The sequence below is a fragment of the Athene noctua genome, chromosome 19 (assembly GCF_965140245.1).
Source record: "Athene noctua chromosome 19, bAthNoc1.hap1.1, whole genome shotgun sequence".
NCBI classification, from domain to species: Eukaryota; Metazoa; Chordata; class Aves; order Strigiformes; family Strigidae; genus Athene; species Athene noctua.
This window is the reverse complement of record NC_134055.1, coordinates 4,338,734-4,361,836: the sequence shown is the minus strand read 5'-3', so window position 1 is coordinate 4,361,836 and position 23,103 is coordinate 4,338,734. Positions and strand designations below refer to the sequence as shown.

At 37.9% G+C, this 23,103-nt stretch overlaps 1 protein-coding gene across 2 annotated transcripts in view; it reads left to right on the top strand.

The window, feature by feature from the left end:
• Positions 1–23,103, top strand: part of ULK2 (unc-51 like autophagy activating kinase 2) — a 41,394-nt gene that overhangs the window by 6,021 nt on the left and 12,270 nt on the right. The window contains exons 4-17 of one of the 2 annotated variants that reach the window (XM_074922570.1): positions 7,246–7,278; positions 7,654–7,690; positions 9,208–9,381; positions 10,476–10,549; positions 11,500–11,601; positions 11,950–12,008; positions 12,328–12,410; positions 15,837–15,887; positions 16,276–16,364; positions 17,175–17,346; positions 18,292–18,352; positions 18,593–18,685; positions 21,739–21,876; positions 22,918–23,063. In XM_074922570.1, coding sequence (XP_074778671.1) covers positions 7,246–7,278; positions 7,654–7,690; positions 9,208–9,381; positions 10,476–10,549; positions 11,500–11,601; positions 11,950–12,008; positions 12,328–12,410; positions 15,837–15,887; positions 16,276–16,364; positions 17,175–17,346; positions 18,292–18,352; positions 18,593–18,685; positions 21,739–21,876; positions 22,918–23,063 — 1,312 coding nt within the window. The remainder of the gene's footprint in view (positions 1–7,245; positions 7,279–7,653; positions 7,691–9,207; positions 9,382–10,475; positions 10,550–11,499; positions 11,602–11,949; positions 12,009–12,327; positions 12,411–15,836; positions 15,888–16,275; positions 16,365–17,174; positions 17,347–18,291; positions 18,353–18,592; positions 18,686–21,738; positions 21,877–22,917; positions 23,064–23,103) is intronic. The other variant, XM_074922571.1, reaches the window with a different exon arrangement.

The following is a 23,103-nucleotide window of genomic DNA, read 5'->3' as shown; positions in this document are numbered from 1 at the left end:
GTTCATGTTCTAGCATGTACTGCCTTTTTTGTTTGCCATAGTATTGTGAGCATAGTGATATAGAACAGAAGATAAGACCTTAGGATTTCAAGCAATTTTTAAGTTACAGAAGCTATTTCTTTTTCCCCTCAATGCTGGAGCCAGTGAAGTCTGTGTCGCAGTAGGAAGTTCTCAGTGTGACTGGGAGTCTGTTTTATTTTTATAGTTCTGTTGGTCTGAAGTTTTTCTTAACCCTAGACAGTTTGAAATAAGAAAATGCTCATGTTTCAGATGCACTGTTTGGCAGACCATTTAGCTGAATTATCCAAGAACTGATTGTTGTACCCAGTTTTCAGATAGAAAAGATGGTGTGCAATGTTAGTGGCAAAACTAAGTGAAAAAAGTGTAAATTAATGGTAATGAAGAATAAATATTTTTACATCTCATAATGTTAAATAAAATTATTTGCACTTAATGGCAGTACTTTGAGATTAAAACTGTATCCCTCCATAGCAATTTGGAATGTATATTTCAAGTTTGAGAATCAAAGGCTAGTTATTATTTTACATATTGCAAAAGGCTTCATTTGGAATTGTTTTCACAGGAAGTAGTTAGATTCCTTCTCTTTCATCTCTGTTCATTTATGGTTGTGTTCCTGTTGCATGATCTGTGACCAGTCGCACAAGTCAGTGTAATAAAGATACATACATCATTAAGGTTTTAATTAGATCCAAGGAGAGGGGATTTGCAAGCTGTTCTGCTGATAGTATATGAACATTTTAAAACCTTCTACATTGCTGTTGCAATCAGTTCCTATGAACACCATTTTGATATGTTACTTAGTACGTATAGGGTCCACTGAGTTAAATTATTAGAAATGCCCATTCATCTGGAGACACACCCCAATGAGCTGGTGTGGCATTCATGTTGTATGTGCTTTGGCTGGCATGAAAATCTTTTGTTCCTTTGCCAGCTTGATAATTGCCCTTGATTTCGGTGAAGTGGTTACAGGCAGCACTGGGAGGTTTGATCTGCAGTTAAGCATTTTATGTAAGCAGAGCACACCGTTGTTGTTTGTGCCATCTCACAAGCCTGGGGATCTGCACGCACCAGGGTGTGGAGACCAGTGGTTCTAAGACTGAAGACATTTGTGGAGATATTTAAACATGAGCTCTCCATCTGTGAGAGGCAAATATTTTGCAGTAGTAGGGCTCTGAAAAATAAACATATGCAGCTCACTTCTAAATGTGAAATAAATTTTTTCATGAAGTCCATTGCTTAAAAAAAACCCCAGAATATAGTAGATGGATAGCAAGATGTAACCTGTTGAGACATTTTTTACTTATCTTCTTGGGCAAGAGTTTGGTAGTCTTTCATTCAAGAATAAAAAACTTCTGAATCTCTGAAATGGTATAAGAATGCAGCTCTTTTCCCACAGGGGTGCTGTGGGACATCATTTGTCCTGCAAAAGATGATCAGTCTTGGATCCTGTTAATTGGGGAAATGGAGCCCACCGTTTCTCAAAAGCAAAAGGAGTCCAAAATAACCTCTAACTCACCAGCATAAAGTACACTGAGGTACTTGGTTAAAATATACTGAAGTATGAAGGTATCAGTAAGTTATTTGGAATGTGCTATATTTAGGACATGAATTTACAGTTTTGGGCAGTTCATGATCCCAAGTGTGTGCTGAGTAGAACTAATCTCTTACACAGTGCCAGACAGTGCCTGTTTTAGCAAATAATTGAATTCAAAACCTCTTTAGAATGTCAGCCGTCAGAATGAAAGCCTGTAATGTATCTTGGAGATAATGTTTTAGAAGAATGAATTAATGTCTTCACTGTATGGAGTCTGAAGTTTGCTATTTGAACAGTAGTTAAGGGAGAAATAATTTCTAGTGCGTTACTGGAGAAACAGTATCTGAACATAAATTCTTTCTTGTCTTATCATCTTGGTACATAGCAGACAAAATAACTGCAGGTGCTTCTGCTGTCCTTGAAAGCAGCGAAAGCTAGTGGGAACAAAGCCAGTGGTCCTTCTGGTACCTACACCTCTGCCTCTACTTGCACACAAGTGTCCCTGAGTTCTCACGAGGGATGCTTGTGGAAGGAACCATATTTATCTAGACCTGTTGTTTTACCAGTGGGGATTAAATACTGCTGTGTGGTTTACCCAAGGACTCCAGTGGGTCTGGTAGTATTGCTTATGTTTCTTGAGGCATTTGCTTCAAGCATTCTGGCGTGTGCTCTTGATCTTGGTGTCTCACAGCTTTGATTGCCTCCATACTCTCATCATATCTGTTTCTGAACTGTTGTCTTTTGAATGAGGATGTCTCAATATCTTTTCCCTCAGATCCTTGATTAAGGCCTTTGTGTTTGTCAGTATCCAGCCTCACTGCGTGTGGAAATAGTCATATGAAAACATGCTGTTCAGACCAGTTTTCAGATAAAAAGAAAAATCCTGCCCTGTAGAAATTGTAAAGGTTTTGAAATACTACCTGGCAGCTGATGCTAACTGGAAGGTTGACTACGACAATATTGGACTGTGAGGAATGACGCCAGCGTAGGCACTGAAGGTTAGGGACAGCCAGTTAGAATTTGTTTTGGCCCCGAGAACCAAAGTGTTGGAGTTACTACACAGTCCTTAGCTTACCTCTTTGTGCCTAGATGCTGTAATTTGTATTTCAAAACTGTTTCAGAAGATCTTCTAGTATGCAAGTGTGTTAAATATTTGGTGTGCTGTGAACAGTTTTGCCTTTTCTTTGTGTTGTGCAGCAGGACAGTCTCTCTTAGTACCTCCCATATGTATTAGTTAAATACAGCATTTCACATAACAGAGAATGAGTGATACGGCTATTGTGGTACATTTCTCCGTGCCTGATTGCTCTTTTATGTGAATAATTGGCAGCATGCATGCTATTTGAATCCTACAGGCACATGTCAAGTGACATTTAGTCTGAGACTTAACATTTAGTTAGAACTAACAAAATGTTCAGTCGTTTAGATGACAGGAGCTCTGTGTGTCAGAAGCTGCTGCTTTAGTGCACTCACAAAGCAAAACAGGAGTATCTGTAATACAGTGAGAAACAGCCTTAAAAAGATCTGGACCAGTCCTTTTCCACTAAGTCATTAGAACTTTTGCCAAATGCATTTATGCTCAAAAAAAAAAAAAAAGTATGTTCCTGGGCAAAAAATATTAAAAGCAAATTTAAATTAACATATCAGAAAATTGATCTGTTAATAGCAGTGCACACACAAGCTGTCAGGTTCACTGTCATGCTCTTGGGACTCCAGTCATAAACTGCAGCTAAATGGTATCTAGAGTCTTGGAGCAAAAACATGGTAACTGTTTATTTGCCACAGTTTCTGCTTTGGCAGCTCACTAATCCTTACAGACTGTTTCAGCTTGTTCTAAAGGAGGACTTCCTAACCAAGAAGAAATCTAGGGTATGTTTCTGCCACTGTGCTGGAGTTCTAGCAACAGCTGTCAGAAGTAACCATGGATGTTTTGACTTTTTTTTCAATTAATGTCTTTTAAATGGAACTACTGCACTGAGCCTGTGATTTGGGTTGGAACTTCACATCCCCGGAGACAACTTTTGGAAGTCTGGGACTAAAACACAGCAAGCTTTGGCAAATATGTTGCCTCTTCATCTCTATTAGGCTTATCTGTTGGAGTTCAGAATTGTGAAATGGTTTCCTATTAACCTTTGCTATCTTTTACTTCATTTTGCGGGTAAAAATTAAATTCAGAATAAGAATGAGCAAAAGTAGGTTTCTGTTGAGAATACTTCAAGCAACAAAGCAAGGCATGCTGGGCAAAACTGGTTTCTTACATTTTTGTATGTAATTGTAACCATAATTGTTACAGAACAGCACACATTTGTTTTGCTTGATGATTTTCCCAGGTAGACGTGTAGGCCAGAACAACTCCAGCTGCGGTGATTTTATGATCTGTACATCAATGTGCGTTTTTGAAAGCTTTGTTATCTGTTTCAGGAAGCAGTTTAAAATAGCTTGCTAGGTCAGCTTTATTTCTGAATGTTAGATCTGAAACATGCTGGTTTACTAATCTTTTCATTTTTGAGCACTTTGCTTAACAAGTCAACAGAAATCACAAGTCTAGGGAATGATGATAGGGATAGCTTTATTTTTCAGCAAAATAATTTAGAAAGGAAAAAATGGGTCTATAGAATTGTCTTGTGTTTTCTGAATGTATTCCCAAAATGGAGATCACATTCCCAGTCAGGCTGGCCAAGAACTGTAATGCAAAATTTGAGCAACTGTGAAGGAATGAACAACTTCAGCTGTTCTGAACTAAAGCTGCATTGGTGGGATATTGGAAAGTGTTCAGGTATGAGTTAAAGTTGGGATGAGATGTTGCTGGGGAACTTGTTACCAGTACTGCGCGAAATATTACTTCTGCAATACGAATTAACTAGGACTTTTGACCAGTCTGGTAAAATCTCTATGAAACCTCTAATCTGCTCTGCTGATTTAATAAAAAATCCAAGCTACCATAAGGAAACATGCTCTACTTCTTACTATGACTTTAACCCAGTGACTTGTTTGATTTTTTTAAAATCAAGAATATCAGCCAAAAAAAAGATGAGTAGTGCTGCTTGAGGGAAATCTAGTGTAGTCTGTAGGAATGACTTTCTTTAAACAGGTGAGGGCTAAATACAACAGGACAAATAATCAGCTCCGTGTTTCTGAAGGGAGCAGTTTCATTTGAAAGGACTTTGTTTCCAAGGGAATCCAGAAAACACATTCTCTTGGTTCTGTGATGAATAAATGTCTCTCATGAGCTGAGCATTACATACTGCCGTAAGCTGCTGGTTTTGTACAGAGTGTGTTGTGTAGTGGAGGCACTGACGCTGTGGAACATCTATTTCTGATTCATGGGATTGCTATGTTCGGGTGGAAATCCGCTAGCTGAGCTTCTTTCTTGTCACTGGAGAACCGACAGTTTCCATGCTTCGTAGCTGTGTTATTCTTTTACACCTCGCAGTTGTCCTTTAAGTGAAGTTATCCTTGGTTGGCAGAATTTTCAGTTTGATACATTGGGATCTCAGTTGCTGTTTAGCATCTTTGGGGTTCCTGAAAGAAAGTGAGTTTCTATCTTGGAAGATGTTGCAAAGGAACAGTGTAGAAAGAAACAGCATTTATCATTATGTATTTGTGGTAATTTACAGAGCAAGTAATTACTACCTTTTTTTTGGTCTGTAATATACGCACTTAGGTTTTGAGGTGTTTACAGGATTGCAAATTATAGTTTGTGTGGCCACAGCTGTTACAGAAACATTGAACAGTTGGGACTTCCTGAAATGTGATCTATTGCTGCTTTAATATTCTGTATTGGTTGGAGTTTGCCTTTCATTCCCAACAGATTTGACTAATGTTCCTAGAAACTTGCTTTCTCTGAAGCTAATTTCCAAATGTAAACAAATCTGTAATGTGCTTGATGTTCTGATCTGGAAAGAACCTCAAATTCATTTCTGTAACACAGACAAACAGTGGCTAAACTAAACGCTTCCAGAAAGTGAAGCAGCCTAATACAGTCTTGAAATAACCTTAAAACATCCAGTTCGTCTTGAACTGTACTTACTGCATTTATCTGTAGTGGATATCTCTATCTCTGATGGATTCATAGAAACCAGCTTTAATGGGTTGTGCTGCCCATGTTGTGCTGTGTAGGATATTTAGGGTAGTTGGTTTCCTTAGCCTGGGCCCTTCTTTATTTTTCTTTTGAAAGCTTTCTAGCCTGACCTTTTAGCATGCCCTTGAAAATGGCACTCTTGTGGTAGTTGTTACCAGTATGGTCAAACTGAACGTGTGCTGAAGGATTAATACAACCACCGAGAAAGCTGGCCAAGTTCACAACTTCTGGTTTGCCATGCAATGTCCCTTTTGACTTTTTTTTTGACAGTAGTTAGCAGAATACAGTCAGACTGTCCACAATTCCACTTCCAACTGGGGCATATGCTTGGCCTTGTCTGGTATGTCATCTTGCTCTTTTCCTTCAACTGTCTTAAAAACATGTTTTCCCACAAACTGTCAACCTTTGTTTATTTTTGAAGTGAAAGGGAGGTAACATACTGTGTAACTAATAACATCATCCTGTTTATTGTATCCTTGCCTAACGTTTCCTTCTAGTCCTCTTTGTGTTCTTTCAGTCTTGGTCAGCTCAGAGGGAAAAAATACTTTTACTTTATAAAAGATCTCTGAGTGTCTTCAACTTTGGAGGCACAACAAAACCATTTTATGCAAGAGGCTTTGTGGTAAAGTCTTTTATTGGCATAGGCAGGTAGGCTCTTTCTTCCCTCACGCAAAACAAGTATTTGTAAAAAAGGCAAATGCTCCTATTAGGTTTAAGCACAGAACATTTTTACTGCCTTTTTGTGGAGTGTGTAGATAATTTACAGTAGAAGTTAGCTAATCTGTCTTTCAGTAACTTTTATGCAATTCCAAGAGAGGGAATTCAGGTTGCGAACAGGTCAAAGGAGGTCAGTGCTTTGGAAAATCTCAGTAGGACTGTCACAGCAGATCACACCTTTGCCATGAGGCATTTAGGTCCCTGGCAGGGGCATGCTTCTGCCAGTGACTCACCGAGGGAGATACTTTACAGAGGTATGCATGATTCCTGAATTAATTATCCTACAAAACAGTGTTTGGGAAGCAGTTTATTCCAGACAGTTAACTGCTCTGTGATTTCTGACTGACCTTCGGCTTGTCAGATGGCAGAACCAAAGCTTGTTATACCCAGGGGCAGGGAATATAATTTTGTAATTCCTCCTTAGAAAACCGGTTGTCATAGCCATATTGTCTTGCTTACAATTTGCAATTCTAGCCAGTATATTTGTAAATATTACTGTGCCGTTAGTGACTGATTTCAGTCATGTCTGATAGCAAATGTTAATTTATTTGTAAAGGTTCTTGATGCCGAGGTTGAGTTGACAGATCAGCCCAAGGCAGTTGAAAGCTAAGGGACTAATGAACAGTGGAACTGCTATTACTGTATGATGCTCTTTGAAATGATAGCTTTAGTCTTTTGGATATTGCCTGGTGATTTTTTTACATATACAAATGCTTCTGAAAATGTTAACTATTCAATGATGGGGAAGGTACATCTTTGCTACCTTCTAAACCCATGACTTTAACATAAAGTGTCTCAGTTGAAAAATCTCATGTTACACTTACTTAATGCAGGTACTGAAGGCTTTGTCTTGTCACATTCTTAAATGGGATTTGTTTTCCTTCTCTTCTAGGAAATGCCCAATTCTGTCTTTTTGGTAATGGAGGTATGTGTTAACATATGTGTTTCTTTCTGACTGATTTTAAAGATGATTTTTAGGCAAAACGCCTTTTTTGCACAGCTGCGAAATAACCATGACTTGTTAAAGCATGCACTTCTGAAAACTAGATTATTAATTTCCTATGCGCTGATAAATTTATCAGTAGTTTGTTCCATAAATTATGCAGTTTCTTTTTATGATACTCTAAGTACTGATTAAATGTTACACCTCAAATTATTAATTACAAATAATTGACAAAACAAGTTTAAGGCAAACAGCTGGAAAGGGTCTTCTGATTTTTGTGAAAAGATTACAAAGTAAGAATTGTATAGCAAGTATTCCAATGCTTGTGTTTTGAATTCAAACCTTTCTTTTTAACAGTACTGCAATGGTGGGGATTTGGCAGATTACTTACAAGGTAATTGGTTACTGTATTTCCCTATTAAGAAGCTATTGCATTACATGTTTGTAGTCTGTATTCCTGTAATCCCTTGGTATTTCTCTGAGATTTTTTTTATTTTTCTGTCCATGCAATGTCTGTAATTCCACAATGCATGTTCACCCTGGTGTGATTTTTTAATGTGACCTGTTCATAAGAGTAATTGAATTCACCAAGAATCCGTTTAGTGCTGTGTCCTGTCTCCAGTCAAGGTCAGCAGCAGAGCACTGTTTGCTGTGTGTTTGTGTGCCACCCTGGGAACCTCAAAACTAGATCCTGAAGCTGCAGGAAGACATAAGTTTTTACATTCCTTTAAAAGTATTTCCCAGTGTTTTTAATTGCCACTTGTAATTGAAAAATAAAAACCCACAATGTAGCAATGAAGATGGATAAAATAATGCACAGACAGAAAATGCCTTTTTTTTTTTCCCCACTGCTTTCAAAACCATTGAATGTAACATTCCCTTATTTGTAAATGAAGGAGAAGATGCAGCTAACCAGAAGTACCATGCTTACCGTGTGGTTTTCTATTTTTGAAGTCATATTTTGGGGGCTGCTCCCAGTGTTTTGATTCCACCTGCTTTCTTTTCCAAGATGTGAACTTAAGAATACTTAATTACTTATATAATAGTGCTTTCTACAAAGAGGCAGTTCTGACTTGGGAGGTATTTTACCCTTGAACATGTCTCTGCCCAAAGTGAAGGCAGAAGTTGCAGAATCATGACAAATGGATTCCTATTACAAACAAAATTTGAGCAGAAATGTTAATCTTCACATTTTTCTTGATGAAAATATTCTTCTATTTGCCTTTGTATCTCAGTATGTTGAAGGAATCTTTTTGGGAACAGTTATTGTTATGGTAACTGTGTATATTAAAAGCCTAATTCACTTCCCATTAAAATCCTTGGAAAGACTGATGCAGTATAATCCAGCTCCTGCGCTCAGTACTTTTTCTGATTGCAGAATGAGATAATACCTTCTGAAAAGTCTTTCAAAAGTACATCTTATTTTTTCCCTTCAAAGTAAATTTTATGATGGATGAAATTTTTGAGCAGAGTGGTTTTCTGCATCCCCATAATAATTTGTTTAAAGAACAGGTTTTATGGCTTCAGGTTGTAACATGACTGTAGAAACATTTAATGTTCTAAACTGTGAAGTTATTTTATTTTCTTGACTCCTTCACCTTTTTAGCGAGTTTTAAGATTTAATGGTGATAGAGAAGTTTTACAATTATTAGGCTCCCAAGTTGAATAAACTACTGTAAAAACAAGATAATTCAGAGTACTGCAGCTAGTGCAAAACTATGGAGATGTATATGCTCTTGAGAGTATATACATTTGTAGAAAAATGCTGGAGATTGGTTCATTCTGAATGTAATTCACTATGATTTGATTGTCTTCATTGTTTTCACAGTTGATCACTGTGAAGTTTATTGCTTTTTGTCTGAAGATAACAATATTTATTTTCTCATCTGCTAATGTGTCTGTTGTTTCCAGCTAAAGGAACTCTTAGTGAAGATACCATCCGAGTGTTCCTCCAGCAGATTGCAGCAGCTATGCGTATTCTGCACAGTAAAGGAATCATTCATAGGGATCTTAAACCACAGAATATTTTGTTGTCTTATGCCAGTCGTAGGAAGTCAAGTGTCAGTGGCATACGCATCAAAATAGGTAAATATACTTTTCTCTGATCTAAAGGTAAATCATAACTGTCAGATTGTTTCCCTGCTCGGAAGTGTCTTTGTAGTTAAAGCACAGAGGGTATATTAAATTGATAAAAATCAGGCAGTAAGTCTAGAACGATGAGCTTTATGCTGTAATGCAGAGTCTCAGTATAAAAAAGATAGTCATAAAGACCTTTTTGATTAAATCTTCAGGAAAAAGAAACCTGTTAGGCGATGTTTCTAATATGAAACTATTTAGACATAAATCTGTAACGTTTGAAACTTTGAGTAGCCTTTAGCCCATCTCAGAACTGTCCATGTGAGACTCCAGTCACAGTTCCAGCTGGTTTTTTTCTGGGGTAGACCCTCCTAAGGGTTATTTGAGAAGTTCAGAAATGTAGGTTATGACCTGGTTTTGCCAAACACAAGTTTGGTATTGTGACTGGGGAGAGATGTCAACTGTTTAGGATACTATCAGGCTCCTCTTCAGAGGACGCTTCAGGAGTTTTAATCTCTCATTGTTCTCTGATAAGTGTCCATTTAAAAATACCTTGGGTTTAATAAGTTTCTTTTTTATGCTTTTGCTCAGTCAAAATCTGAGATCTGTTCCAACTCGCTCCATCTTCTAAACAGCACAGAGGAGACAAAACTTCTTGCTGTCCTTACTCGATAGTTTCAGATGCTTTTGCCTACGTGGAAAATTCAGGCATCTGAAACTTGACTTCTTAAACTTCTACCTGATGTGATTTCACTGAAGTAGATTGTATATTCATCACTCTTAATGAGCCATTTATATTTAGCCACTGACTGTAATCCTTTCCTGCTGACGCCAGACAGCATGCTTTGCAGCTGGAGAGATGGCTGAGCAGCAGTTCGTGCAAGTGATGCCACTGCTGTTTCTTGGCTTGCTCTTTGGAAGATAATACATTATTCTTTCAGTGTAACATAGATTTTACTATTCCATGTAGTTAGCTATATATTATACCTGTCTTTTTCTCTCTAATTGGTAATTGTAGCAGATTCCAGTAAGAGACAGGTAATTTCTAGACTTTAAAAATTTGAAAATTATCTTTTCATTGACGAATGTGTTTCTTTACATAGCTGACTTTGGTTTTGCTCGTTATCTGCATAGCAACATGATGGCTGCAACTCTGTGTGGTTCTCCTATGTATATGGTAAGTGACAGTGTATTTCAGGTTATGTTGCTTATCTCAAACAGTCTCCTACCAAATCAGAATAATTTACTGCTTGCAGATTGGCAAATGCCTAATATTCCTTCAGAAGTAGTTCACCTTTCCATAAACCTGCTACTTTTTTTCTTGAGATTTGGAGATCATGATTGTTAAAATCAGAGAGACGTTGAACATTTCTTAGTGCTGCAGGGAGGAAAAAATCTTAGAGAATTAAAAGACAGTATATCTTAGCATCAATTCTGTGACAAGGTAGTTTAATTCACACTTACATACTTTCCCCCCCCCCCCCAAAATAGGGCATTATCTCCTTCCCAGTATTGAAAATATAAAAAGTGATCAAATACAAGCTAGAAGAGCCTTATACTAGTAGTTAAAAACAACTTGATGTTTTCATTCTAGTTTTTTAATGTATTCTCTTATATGTGGGATTTGCTTTGTTTTTTAAAAAAAAACTATTTGGAACTGCCATTAGTTTTATAAGTAGTGTGGTAGTCGAGCACTGAACTGTCTGACTTTGGCACTACCACTGCTGTACTGTATGGTCATGGGAAGATCATTTTGCTTTTTCTTGTCTTGTTTGTGTATATGTAAAGTGATGTTAATGGTACTCCTTATGAAATGCTTGGTTATTTATCCACAAGGACTGCATAAGCCAAGTAAATAATACTTACCTCTTCTTCTCATATGTGCCAATCGCTAGATGCTTTCTTTAGAACATTAACATTTCTAGTTTTTTGTGGTTCTGAAACGTATCTTTCATTTCAGATAGAACTGTTACCTTTCAAGTCTTGTGATGCAGATTAAACTGTTAATTTTGTCTTACAGTAAAGTGCTTTCTGTTAGTACTGCTCTGACAGAAGAACTGTAGAATTCGTATTGCTGTGGCTTTGCTTTTTTTGTTTTCCCTTCTGAGATTTTGCTGTTCTTTCCAGGCCCCTGAAGTGATAATGTCGCAGCACTATGATGCTAAAGCAGACCTGTGGAGCATAGGAACTGTGATTTATCAGTGTCTTGTTGGAAAACCACCTTTTCAGGTAACACTTTATTTTTTTTTTCCCCTCTTCAATCTCATGAAAATTCCTAGGGCTTTTCCTTCTGTTCATGAAAACAGAAGTAAGTAGTGATGTCTGAGTGTAGTGTTGATGCTTCAGAGGCCAGATCACTTGAGGATACCAAGTGAGAAGTTGCTCATACTCAGATCAGTGGGTTCAATCCAGAAGAATTACATAAGGATACTCAGTACTGAAGTGAACCCTGTGCATGGGGTTTTCTCCTTTAATGCCCATATGCAAAAGCCTCTGTTTTGTGTATGTGTGCATAGGTACGAAAGCTATTTTCTCCATGAAACTGAGCTTTAATTCATGTACATTTTTATTTGACAGGCCAATAGTCCTCAAGATTTGAGAATGTTTTATGAAAAGAACAGGAATTTGATTCCTAGGTATGTCGTGACCATGGCCTTTCTTGTCACTTACATTTGTTGATTGAACACTTTCTCATCTTTGGGAATGCCTGGGATTCATAAAAATATTTGATGTTGCTATCTTTACAAAGATGTAGTATGATACTAGTGAGTCATGTTGCATCTTGCCTTCATTGTACCTTGCTGAGTTGAGAGGGTCCTGTACTAAGGCTATAGGGCATGTACAGGGAAGACTTAGGGACATGGCAGAATGCTGACTTCCTGAAATTTAATGTTCTATGCATTATTTAATGCATGCATTAAATTTAATGCATGTTTTACTTCCTCTTGTGTGCAGTATTCCTAGGGAAACATCAGCTTATCTGGCTGACCTGCTGTTGGGTTTGCTTCAGAGAAACCAAAAAGATAGAATGGACTTTGGTATGTAACTTTTCCTTTTGCTCTCTTGACTTTCCTTGTTAGTTGTATTCACATGATCAGAATAACTATCCTGACCTTTTGTCTACAGCCAATTACGTGAAAAGTAAAGTATTTTTTTCTTCTCTGTTATGGTAAAGAAGGCAGAGCAGCCACATTAAATCATAAGGTAACCAGTCAGTATCAAGTGATGCATGTAAATTATGACTTTGAGTAGTCAAATATAAATTAGTTTATTTCTTTCACTTGTGGCCTTTTTCCCCTCACAGTGTTAACTAATATACCTTAAATTTCATATCAAGTCTTGTTACTGGTGTTTTGACTTCAGACTAGGAGCAGGCATCTCTGATCTCCTTATGGTGTTGGTTGCAGAAATGTTAACAAAGTGCTGGAAGAACACACTTGGGTAGCAAAGCTGCTTTAAATGGTTTCCCCCGTGTTCTTTTCCCAGCAAATATCATAACAGCATTAATGGGGGTGCAAACTGTGTACATTTGATTTGACGTTGAAAGCTATATATATGTATATCTGAGGGCAACCAGAGATGTGATGTTACATCAAAATTGTTTATATTTGCAAAGATTTGTTTCTAGTATTGTGCTTGGGTATTGCTATCTCTAGAGATTTCTTTATTCTAGTGAAATATTTTGACTGGGTTTTTTAAGCCCAAAAGCAGTAGAAACAAAAGTTGTATCTTTGTATTTCTTTAAGTCCTAAAATTTGTAAACTGCAGTGTCTGAAGTTTGCATCTCCTTAGACATTACTGCAGTGTCTGTTTAGGACTACATTTTGCATTAGTTGGGAAATTAATCCTAGTACAAACTAGATGGATACCCTTTTAACAAAAAGGGAATTTGTTTGGCTCCAGTTTACTGCTGTGTTTGACTTTTTCTCTTTAGTTGGATATCTTTGATTGCAGAACATTGTTCTTAAGATTTCAAGGCCTCAAATTGGTACTACTGAATCATTCAAACTGGCTACAACTCTTGCCTCTTCAAAATTAGTCAAGGGTAGAGTTTAGATCTGTGTGCCTTGTACTGGCTGGATTGTCTGTTACTTCAGTCTCAAAAAAGCCTTTTTATTGCTGGGATTTTGGTTACCTGTTACTGCAAAAGTAGTAATGAGGTTTTTTTTCTTATTTTTTTTAATGCAAACTCAGGCAGCGTTCTTAAAAGAAAACCACTTAAGTTAAATCTTTATTAGTTCTTAGCTGCATCTTGTGTGTCATGTTACTCATGCTGGTTGTTTAAATTTTGTAGCATTATTTGTTACTGCAATTTTATCATAGCTGCCAGGAAATGTTAAACTTTTAGTTAATTAAAGCTAACTTAGCTAAATAGAATTATCTTCTTCACTATTATTATTTTATATCAATAGCAACGTGCTTTATTACTGAAATTTGTTTTAGCAACAAGTGACCCATCAAGTTTAATCTATGGAATGGCAGGAAGGAGCCTAAACCTTAAAGTCTCTTCATGCTCTTTGTAGATAAGCCCTAGTTCTTTCCTCACCGTAAGATACTAGCTCTTGTGATGCTGCGATCCTAGGGTGAGTTGCAGCCCAAAGACAGACATGCTCAGTTTTTGTTTCTGCTTATGAAACTCCACCATTGCTCTTTAGTTACGCATGCAAGCTTGGTTTTGATGCAGTACTGAAATACACACATTGACTCCTTCATCACAATGTGGTCCTTGTGTAGTTGTGATAAGAAGACTTTATTTGTTAGGCTGTGGAGAGAGGAGGGTTCAAAAGTCATTTTAGTTCTTTACTTGAAGCTCAAGACTCTCCTAGATACTTTTTTTTTTTCCTTTTCAGTTCCTGTCATGTTTTGCTCCAAGACATAGCTAACTTTTTTTTAGTCATTTGGAATTTAAAACATCAATACTAGCATAAATAAGGTGTTGCTCTTCTGAGAACTAGGCATGGGGTTTTGTGTGTAGATGTGACTGACATAACTTGATTCAACTGCTGTACATAAAAACTTAAGTAGAAGTCAGATCCAGAAGAAACTTATGATAATTTGGTAAAATGTTCCAAATGACAGTAACAGTATTCAGAGGTCGATACATAAATCTGTATGTGGGGAAGAATGAATACATCACAAACATGAACTTTGAGTGATTGATTCCACTTTGCATTCTGGGTGTGCTGATCCCTACAGTTTCTTCAAACATGGGAAATTCACAGTATTATTTGTGGTAGTGGGAGAATGCATTTGTGCTTAGAAAGAAAAATAGAAAGCAGAATGGTAGTGATGAAAGTCATGTTTTCCTTGGCTGAGCCACTTAAAGGGCCTCAAAGGGGCTGCTCTGGAATGTGCTTAGCAAAGGGAGTGAAAGGGAGTGTGTATAACTGAGCCCAGTTGCCTGTTGTTAAAGTAAAAATAGCGTTGGAAATCTTGTTGATCTTCCAGCAATATAAAGTAGAACAGCAGGTGTTGTACAAAAGCTCAGGAACACCTGATCCTCGTGTTGAAGTTAATCATTACATTGTTCTTGCGTTACAGTTAGCCTCCCTTCCTTATCAGGTTGGGAAAGAAAGTGGTGTTGAAGGAAGAGGGGATACTGCAGGCCTGAGAGTCTTTATTTTTTTCTTTCCTTGTTATTTGCTTAGGTCTGATGAACAGTGTTGTTTATCCTCAACTGTTAGAACATTAAAACTCACAAAGCTCAGCAGCTAGCTTCCACCAACCCTCAATTTCCCCTAACTAGCTGAAGGTTGCTCCTTGTACAATAAAACTTTCCATGTAAACTGCTAGCCAGCTGGTTATGCTAAGTCAATTGAATGCGTCTCAGCATACCCAATTACAACAAAAGCAGAATGTTTCTATTGTAACAGTAACAAGGTAACTGAGGAAATTGTAAAAGAAATTGTGTTTAATTCTGCTTTATGCTATGAACTGGCTGCCCAGGTTGTGTTTTGCTGTTGGGAAGCAGGAAGGAGAATGGCTGCTGCTCTGTGGTGATTTTTGGCTACCTAAGGAGTAGCATTACTGGGTTCAAAACTAAGCATCAGTCCCTGGGAAAGGCAGAAGTGAAATTTGATGTGAGAGATGCTCATAATTTTGAAGAGAAAATTAAAACTGAGTGAGTACCATGTTGAACATAGAGAACATAAGTTCACGATGAGTATAGGAAAGCTTCTTGTGGATGTGATCCTTAAGTGCAGTCATAAAATGTCCTCCAGTAATTCAGTCTCATTTGCCTTGCTGGCTGGTGTTTGAAGTTATTAAATCGATTTTTGTTTCCTTTCCAAATGGTATAGCAACGTATAACATAGAAGGCTTTAATCTTTTATAAACTCTTCACCCTCTGGCTCTGAAATATTGATTCTGGGAAGGCACCTATTTATCACCATCTGCAATATAGTCTGTAAATTCTGTGTCATTTGTACATTTACTCACCATGGTTGTTGTTTCTTGTTCTATAGAAGCATTTTTCAACCACCCTTTCCTGGATCAGATTTCAACAGTTAAAAAGTGTAAGTAGTTTTGTTTTTCCACTTATTTGTGTAAATGATGAATGTTGGGGGCTGGAATGGAGAAATATCTGCCAGATATCACACTAAGTGTCTTGTGAGGCTTTTTCCTAATCTGACTTCTTGTTGTGCTCTATTGCGAGGCTGAGTGTTGAATCCTTTTTTGTATTATGCTAGATTGAAATGTGATACTTATTTACTAGTTCTTTTGACATTTCAGCTGAACTTAAATACCCTTGTGTGTTTAAGAATACGCTGTGCTTATAAGTTGTATAAGGGCTTATGAATGAAAAGCAGTGAGGAAATGAATTTGTTTGAAATTCAGCCTTTCAAAATCTTAGTCCCTGGTTTGGTTTTTTTTTTTCTTCCCCCTGGGTTTATCCTCTTCCAGCTTGTCCTGTACCAGTGCCCACATATGCAGGCTCAGTCTCTGGCAGTTCCTGTGGTAGCTCTCCTTCATGCCGTTTTGCTTCTCCTCCAGTAAGTTTTCTATTTTACAGAACAAACTCTGGAAAATATTTTCTGTAATGTTTAGCCAAGAGTTACTGAATTTTAGATCTTTCAGTTCTTGAGTGGTGTAAACTGTTGTGTTTAAGAACACAGAGCAAGGCATACCCCTGCCTTTTCTAGAAGAATGGCATTGACATTTTGGTTCTCTCTTGCTCCTTATGTTGTACTGTGTGGGATTTTTGTTGGTTTTCGTTTTTGTTAAAAAATATATATATATACGTATCGAAAAGTAGAGTAGTAAATCTTTAGATATGCTAATATGGTTTGCAACATAATGAATGTTACAGATAATTTTTGAATCTTTTTGAATGTTACAGATAATTTTTGAATCTTTTTGAATGTTACAGATAATTTTTGAATCTTTTTGAATGTTACAGATAATTTTTGAATCTTTTTGAATGTTACAGATAATTTTTGAATCTTATTGGCCAAGGCCTCTTATACTGATATGAACTGGTGACTTTTATGTGGTATTTGAAAGAGGTGCATCTGTATCATCAGGAATGATTTAATAAATTGCAATTGTGGAAATTCACAGCCTATTTAATATAGAACTGTCTAAATTGACACTACAGGGTTGTCCAGTATTTGAAATTTTCAAATTAATTTTATATTTCTCAATACTTAAACAAAAAATGGCCTCAGATTTATCTTTTCTTTTTGTCAAAGCTAGCGATGATTCTTGCTTTAGAAGCTTCACAGTTAAAAGAGCAGTTCTACATTCTGAATCACTAGACTTACAGTGGGTTTTTTACTTTCTTTTTTCCATCCCCCCTCCAGTCTCTGCCAGACATGCAACATATTCAAGAAGAAAATTTGTCTTCCCCTCCGTTGGGCCCTCCTAACTATCTTCAAGTTTCTAAAGACTCTGCCAGTACCAGTAGCAAGAACTCCTCTTGTGACACAGATGACTTTGTTCTTGTCCCACACAATATATCTTCAGACCACTCATGTAAGAATCTTCCTAATTTTTACATTTTAAAACAATTTCAAGTTGTAACAAACCTTTATATCCTGTTACTCTTTGGCTTTCTTTTCTCTAAATGTGTCTCGATTCACGTTGGAACTCATTTCTTTAGTTTGACTACTCTTTGAAGGGAGACTTTGGTATATCTGCATGTCCATCTGGGACATTTCAACCTTCAATTGAGTAGCCAGATATGCCAAAGATATGAGGGTGCTTTAAAGTTGTAGAAAATATTGGGGTTTGGCAGTAGAAGAAAAGAGCGGTAAACAACTGCTGATAAGAAGCCCAAGGATTCTCTTAGGGGAGGCAGGCACGCTGTTACCTTCAGACTAAGTGAACATTTATAGATGATGCTGTAGGGCTCTAGATAATAAAGAAGTGCAGGTAAAAACATAAAAAAAACCATTTAAGATGAGAAGTAAGGCATCAGACTGAGCTTATACAGTAGCAAGACTTGGATGTAGCATGCTGCCATTTGATGACATCTTCCAAACATGAACTGCCACTAGGAAGCTAGTCAGCTGATTTCTGTACAATGTCACCAACCCATGGTAAATATTTGGCTAAATTAGTGCCTTGATCTCTGACGGGTTTCTGTTGTTGTTGTTATAAATTTCCCAATGCTGATACCTTGTATTCTTAATGTATTTTATTTCAAAATTATTATAATTGGTATAGCCAAAAAACTCCCAACAAAAACAAACCACAAAAAAACCCCTTGCTAAAGAGCTTCCTTCCCCAGCTAGATTGTCGGTGGTGGTGGTCAGATGTGAGGTATTTTCATACACAGAAGAGTTTATGAAAAACTTACATGTTCATAGGAATTTGTGAGAAGTGATTATTTCTACAACAGTAATATTGAAGATGTGGGATTTTTTAAGATTCTGCTTCCTGATGTGGGTTTTCAATGTGTTCTTCTGCTTACTGTAGATGATATGCCATTGGGAGCAGCTGGCAGGCGGGCTTCAAGCGAGTTCTTGATGTGTGGAGGGTAGGTGTGCTGAGCTTTATCCAAAAGAAGGCTCATGTTCTAAAATTGATACTGCAGCTGTAGAAGGGATTGCTGGGGTTTTGGCAGTGATGGGTTTACATAGCTGTGTGGACTTTCTTAAAGATTAATATGTCAGCTTGAATTTATTTTGAATATGTAAACAGCCTGAATTCAGATAGTTTTGCTGCAGAGTTTCTCTGATGTGAAGACCTGTCTTTTGACTAGTTCTTGTTTTCACAGGCAGTCACCATTAACTATTTCTGGAAGCTCAGGAACTGTACAGAAACCATCCTCAGCCTCTTCTCGAAGTACGGCTTCTGGCACGGCTAACAGGTGTGTGATGTAGGCTTAGTATTTCCTCTCTTTTCAAGAGGTTCTCTGCTACTCTGTGTTGGTTTTTTTCAGTTGTGGACGGCTGCTGCAAACTGAGCTGAAATAGAAGCTAGATCTGTGTTTTCCAGGCTCTCTACACTTAATGCATTCTAATGGCTGATGGTTGTGTGGCGAGCTTCTGGCTCTGATGCATCCCTGAAAGATTTCCTCAAGGAAGGAGAGCTTTCTTTTGAGCTGGTTGAAAGCAGAAACTTCAGAGGCACAACTGACTTGTCCTTTTTGGTGTTACAAAGCACAGCACAGTCTTCATTTAGTGAGTCAAGATGTTGAATGATCTAAACATTTTGAGAAGTAGTTGTGAGAGAAGAGGAACTTACCAAGCCCAGACTGCTGTGGATGTGTGTCTCCTGGCTGGATTGTCTTGTGTCTGGTAACTGGGTGTGGCTTCTGGGCAAGTGATTACTGTGAATTTCATGTTTGTGTCTCACAAGATACCAAAGAAGCCACATGAAAGAGCTGAATATGTATTGCAGCTTTTCCATCAGTGGGACTGTTAGTAAGTCCTCTTTCTTCCACATGGTTGTAGGCAAAGTTTCTGCTAGTTTGAAATAGAACTGATAATCATCAGTGGTGCCTGAAATCTTTCCTGTATTGTATTGGAAAATGTAAAGCTTAATCATGCTGTTTAACTACTCATATAATATCTAAACAGAAGGCTTAGATTTGTCATTCGACCAAGTAATGAATTTCATAATGTTTTTAGTACAAATAGAAGATGAGTGGCTAAATGGGGAATAAAGCTATTATGTTGGGTGTATTTTTGGCTTATGCTAGTACTGCAGGGCTGCGAGTCAGCGTTATTTGTTTAGAAATGCTTGTCACAAGAAAAGTTTGCTACTTTGTGCTTATCTTTGTGCAGTTTGTGAAATCTGCTGACATGGACTATCAATAAAGCTTTAGTCTTACCTTTTATGTTTAAGAGCAGATAATGGGGATGGTTTGTCTGTAAAGATCCATTTCCTCTGGACTGGCCATGTACAACATATTATAAATACATTGTCATTTCCTTTTTTAAATTGTCTCAGGCATCTCAGGTTTTAGAGTTACAGGTTTTATGAAAATATGCTAGTTATCTGTACACTACTAAGTTAAGAGCTAAATGGTGGTGTGATTAGGAACAGGTGCCTGCTGTTCACACTTTCAGTGTTTGTACTATAATAGTTATATAATTATTGGTTGAGTAAATTCAGTAACTGGCTGTTTGAGGCATGGTCTCAAGGAAGCAGAGTGTGTGTCTGATATTCTATAAGATGCTGCTTTTGTTTTTTATTTCTGTTTTTTTATTTACTGAGAAATGTTCTTTCACAGTATGTGATTTTTATTTTTTTTTTTACAAAAGGTTATGACTGATGAAGTGGTGAATTTTTCTGATTAGCTGATCAAACAGAATGAATTGTAGCCATAGTTACCCTGCTTTATGTCGATTAGAAGAAGCTGTAACACTTCTCAGGCTCCAGCCAGAATGGGCAGAATAGGTAGAGGCAGTTCACTCTCCCGTGGTTAACTGCTAATTTTATTCTCTGGATCTCAGAGAAACAAGATTTGCATGCAACTCTGCACACATCTGTACTGCATTTTCTCTAACCGGTAATAAACTGCATCAGACTCAAGGATGCCTGACCAGAGCTTAGCTTTGGGCCTGAGCTGGGGAGCCCTGATGGAGGGCCAAGTACTGTACCGTGCCTCTCCACCACGTTAGCACAGCATTGCTGCCTCCAGCGAGCTCACGGCTCACAGAGCTTGCTTGGATACGCCTGCAGGGCTGTGTGAGAGCAGGGGAAGGCATTTTCTGTGCTGAGTACTTTAAAAGTTAAAGTGCCTTCATGGCCTCCTCAGTGTCACTGTCACAGTTTAAATAACATCTGCTTCCCCTCTCCCAGAGGTCAGGCCTAGGGAGCCTCCCTGTGCTACCTCAGTGTGTTGTGTTAGTCCTAGCAGGCTGCCCGTTGCTGTTGTGTGGTTTCCACTTGTGAGACCTTTCCACAGCTGACTTCCAAATGGCTCTGTAGTATCTGGAAACTGGGTAGCAATAAAAGGACAAACTTCTTGTCTTTTGCAAAGGAAGTTCTGTGCATATTAGGAAGTAATATTTCATTCTCAGAGGTAGCAATGAGAATAGGACAAACACAATCAGAAACTCAGATTTCAGTTCAGCTGTAGCCATGCAGTGAGTGCTGTAACTGCTTGTTTACTAGAGCTTGTGGTAGAACTTTTTCCACATTTCCTCTAAGAATTTCTAATCTTTCTCTGAAGAGGTTAATAAAGGACCAGATACTAAACTGATTATCTTTCAAAAAGTCCATTCGTTTGAAATCCTTTCCATTGAATTCTGTCTTCCTTTAAAAGTGTTGGTAACTGATTACGTTGCAGTGGTTTGATTCCCTTATCAGATAGTACACTGAGGTAAGCCAGGTCACTGACACTTTGCTTGAACTTGAGTAATGCTAATCTGCAGTTTGAGCCTGTGGATAAATGTTCAGGTGTGTGGTTTTGGTCATCTTGTCGAGGGTTGGTTACATAACATGTTTTCCTTTTGCAAGTTCACAGTGTCTCTCTTGGGATATCTCTGACTGTGCTTTAGTGGCTTTTGTACACATTCCAGCCCTGCTGCTGAACTTCCTGTTCTTAGTGCAGTGGGTTTTCCTAGAACGCTATTTTGAAGCGTGGTAAACAGAGTGCGCTGGTTGGCAGGAAGTTGGAGGAATCTGTAGATTGCTGCGATGCGTGACGAAGGGCTTCAGCTAGTCCTGAGCCCTCGGCTCGATCTGATACGAGCCAGTATAAGAAAGGTAGGTAGTAACATACAGTTCCTGACCTTCCTCTGTGAAGTGTTAGAACTAGGTTAGGACAAGCTAAGATCATAGCACACACAGGGAGTGCAGAAACAGCTTATTTGCCTGTTTCCTAGATTTTATTGAAATTTCAACAATGGTACAACTCCAAGACAGACCTGTCTACCTATATTCATCTGTCTCCATACCTTCCAACTTCAGGCATTGTCAGCCTTCGGTATCCCCCCGCAGTGAAACAGCACCTATCCCAGTTCCCACTCAGCTGCGGAATTACCAGCGCATAGAACAGAACCTCTCCTCTACTGCCAGCCCTGTGTCAAACCCCCACGGATCACCAAGGTGAGTTTGGGTTTTTTAAACTCCTTTTTCTTGGTTCTAGTTTGTGTTTTTACCCTGACAGATGTACATGCTTTCTTACTGATGTCATTTTTTTTCTGCACAAAAACATACTGAAGAGACATTTTAATGATAACAAATAATAGTCCTTCACAATCTCAGGATTGTTGGATGGGCACTTGAAATTTTTCACAAAAACAAAATGAGCTTGTTCTTTCACTCATGTGCAACCCAAGAAGGTAAAAAGATGAGCTCTTGCTTTCATAGTCTTCTTTGTGTATTATATGGCATGATATCATGAACTAGAAAGTCAGTACTAAGTTATGTTTTGTTTTCACACACGTAGTAATGAGATGAATGCATTGTTCTGTAGAATATCAAGGAAACAATTTTTGGCATGCTAATTAACCAGCTTGTCTTATTACAAAGCTCTAGTGTGCCAGACTTATTCTCTGCCTTGTGGACTACAGGATCAGGATGGTGAAAGTCAGAGACTCAGATACAGACCACTCAAACAGAAACAAAACCCCTGGTTCCTTGCATTTATTTTTTTTTCAGGATCTCTGATTTTACAATAGTTGCTACAGTTGGAAGTGCCTTTCCCTTAAATAATCTGTTTTCAGTTACCTGACCTGTATACCAGACCCAGCATGAAAACTTTGTCGTAGTCTTTGTTGACATAAAAATGGGTATTTGCAACAATACATTTCACTTGATTGTAAAATTCAGAATTTGGTGATCAAGTTGTTTGAAGTTTAAGAATCCATGTACTTGGGGGTAGCTTGTAATTTTCTCCAGTTAGCAGATTATTAGGGCATCAAAAGTTAACAAGTCAGTGTGAACAAAGGGAGTTAAATCTTGCTTGTTTTCAATATGGGAAGCTTAGCTTAAGTTATTAGCTTAATAAGCTTCACCGTCATAGCTTTCTCTTTAAATACTGGTACTTTCGTTAACTGATCATTATACTCCTTCAGGGATTCTGGAGCTTATCTCAGGGAACCAGTTACTATAGCAGGTGTGTAACCATTATTTTCACCTTGTTAGAACTGGAGTTGTGAGACGCTCAAATACTAGCCCAATGGGCTTCATGAAGATGGGCTCCTGTTCTCCAGTGCCAGCTGACACTACACAGGGTGTTGGGCGCAGGTTATCCACAGGATCTTCTAGACCATATTCTCCTTCACCACTAGGTAAGCCCACAGATTCTTAGCAATTAGTAAAGGTTTAACT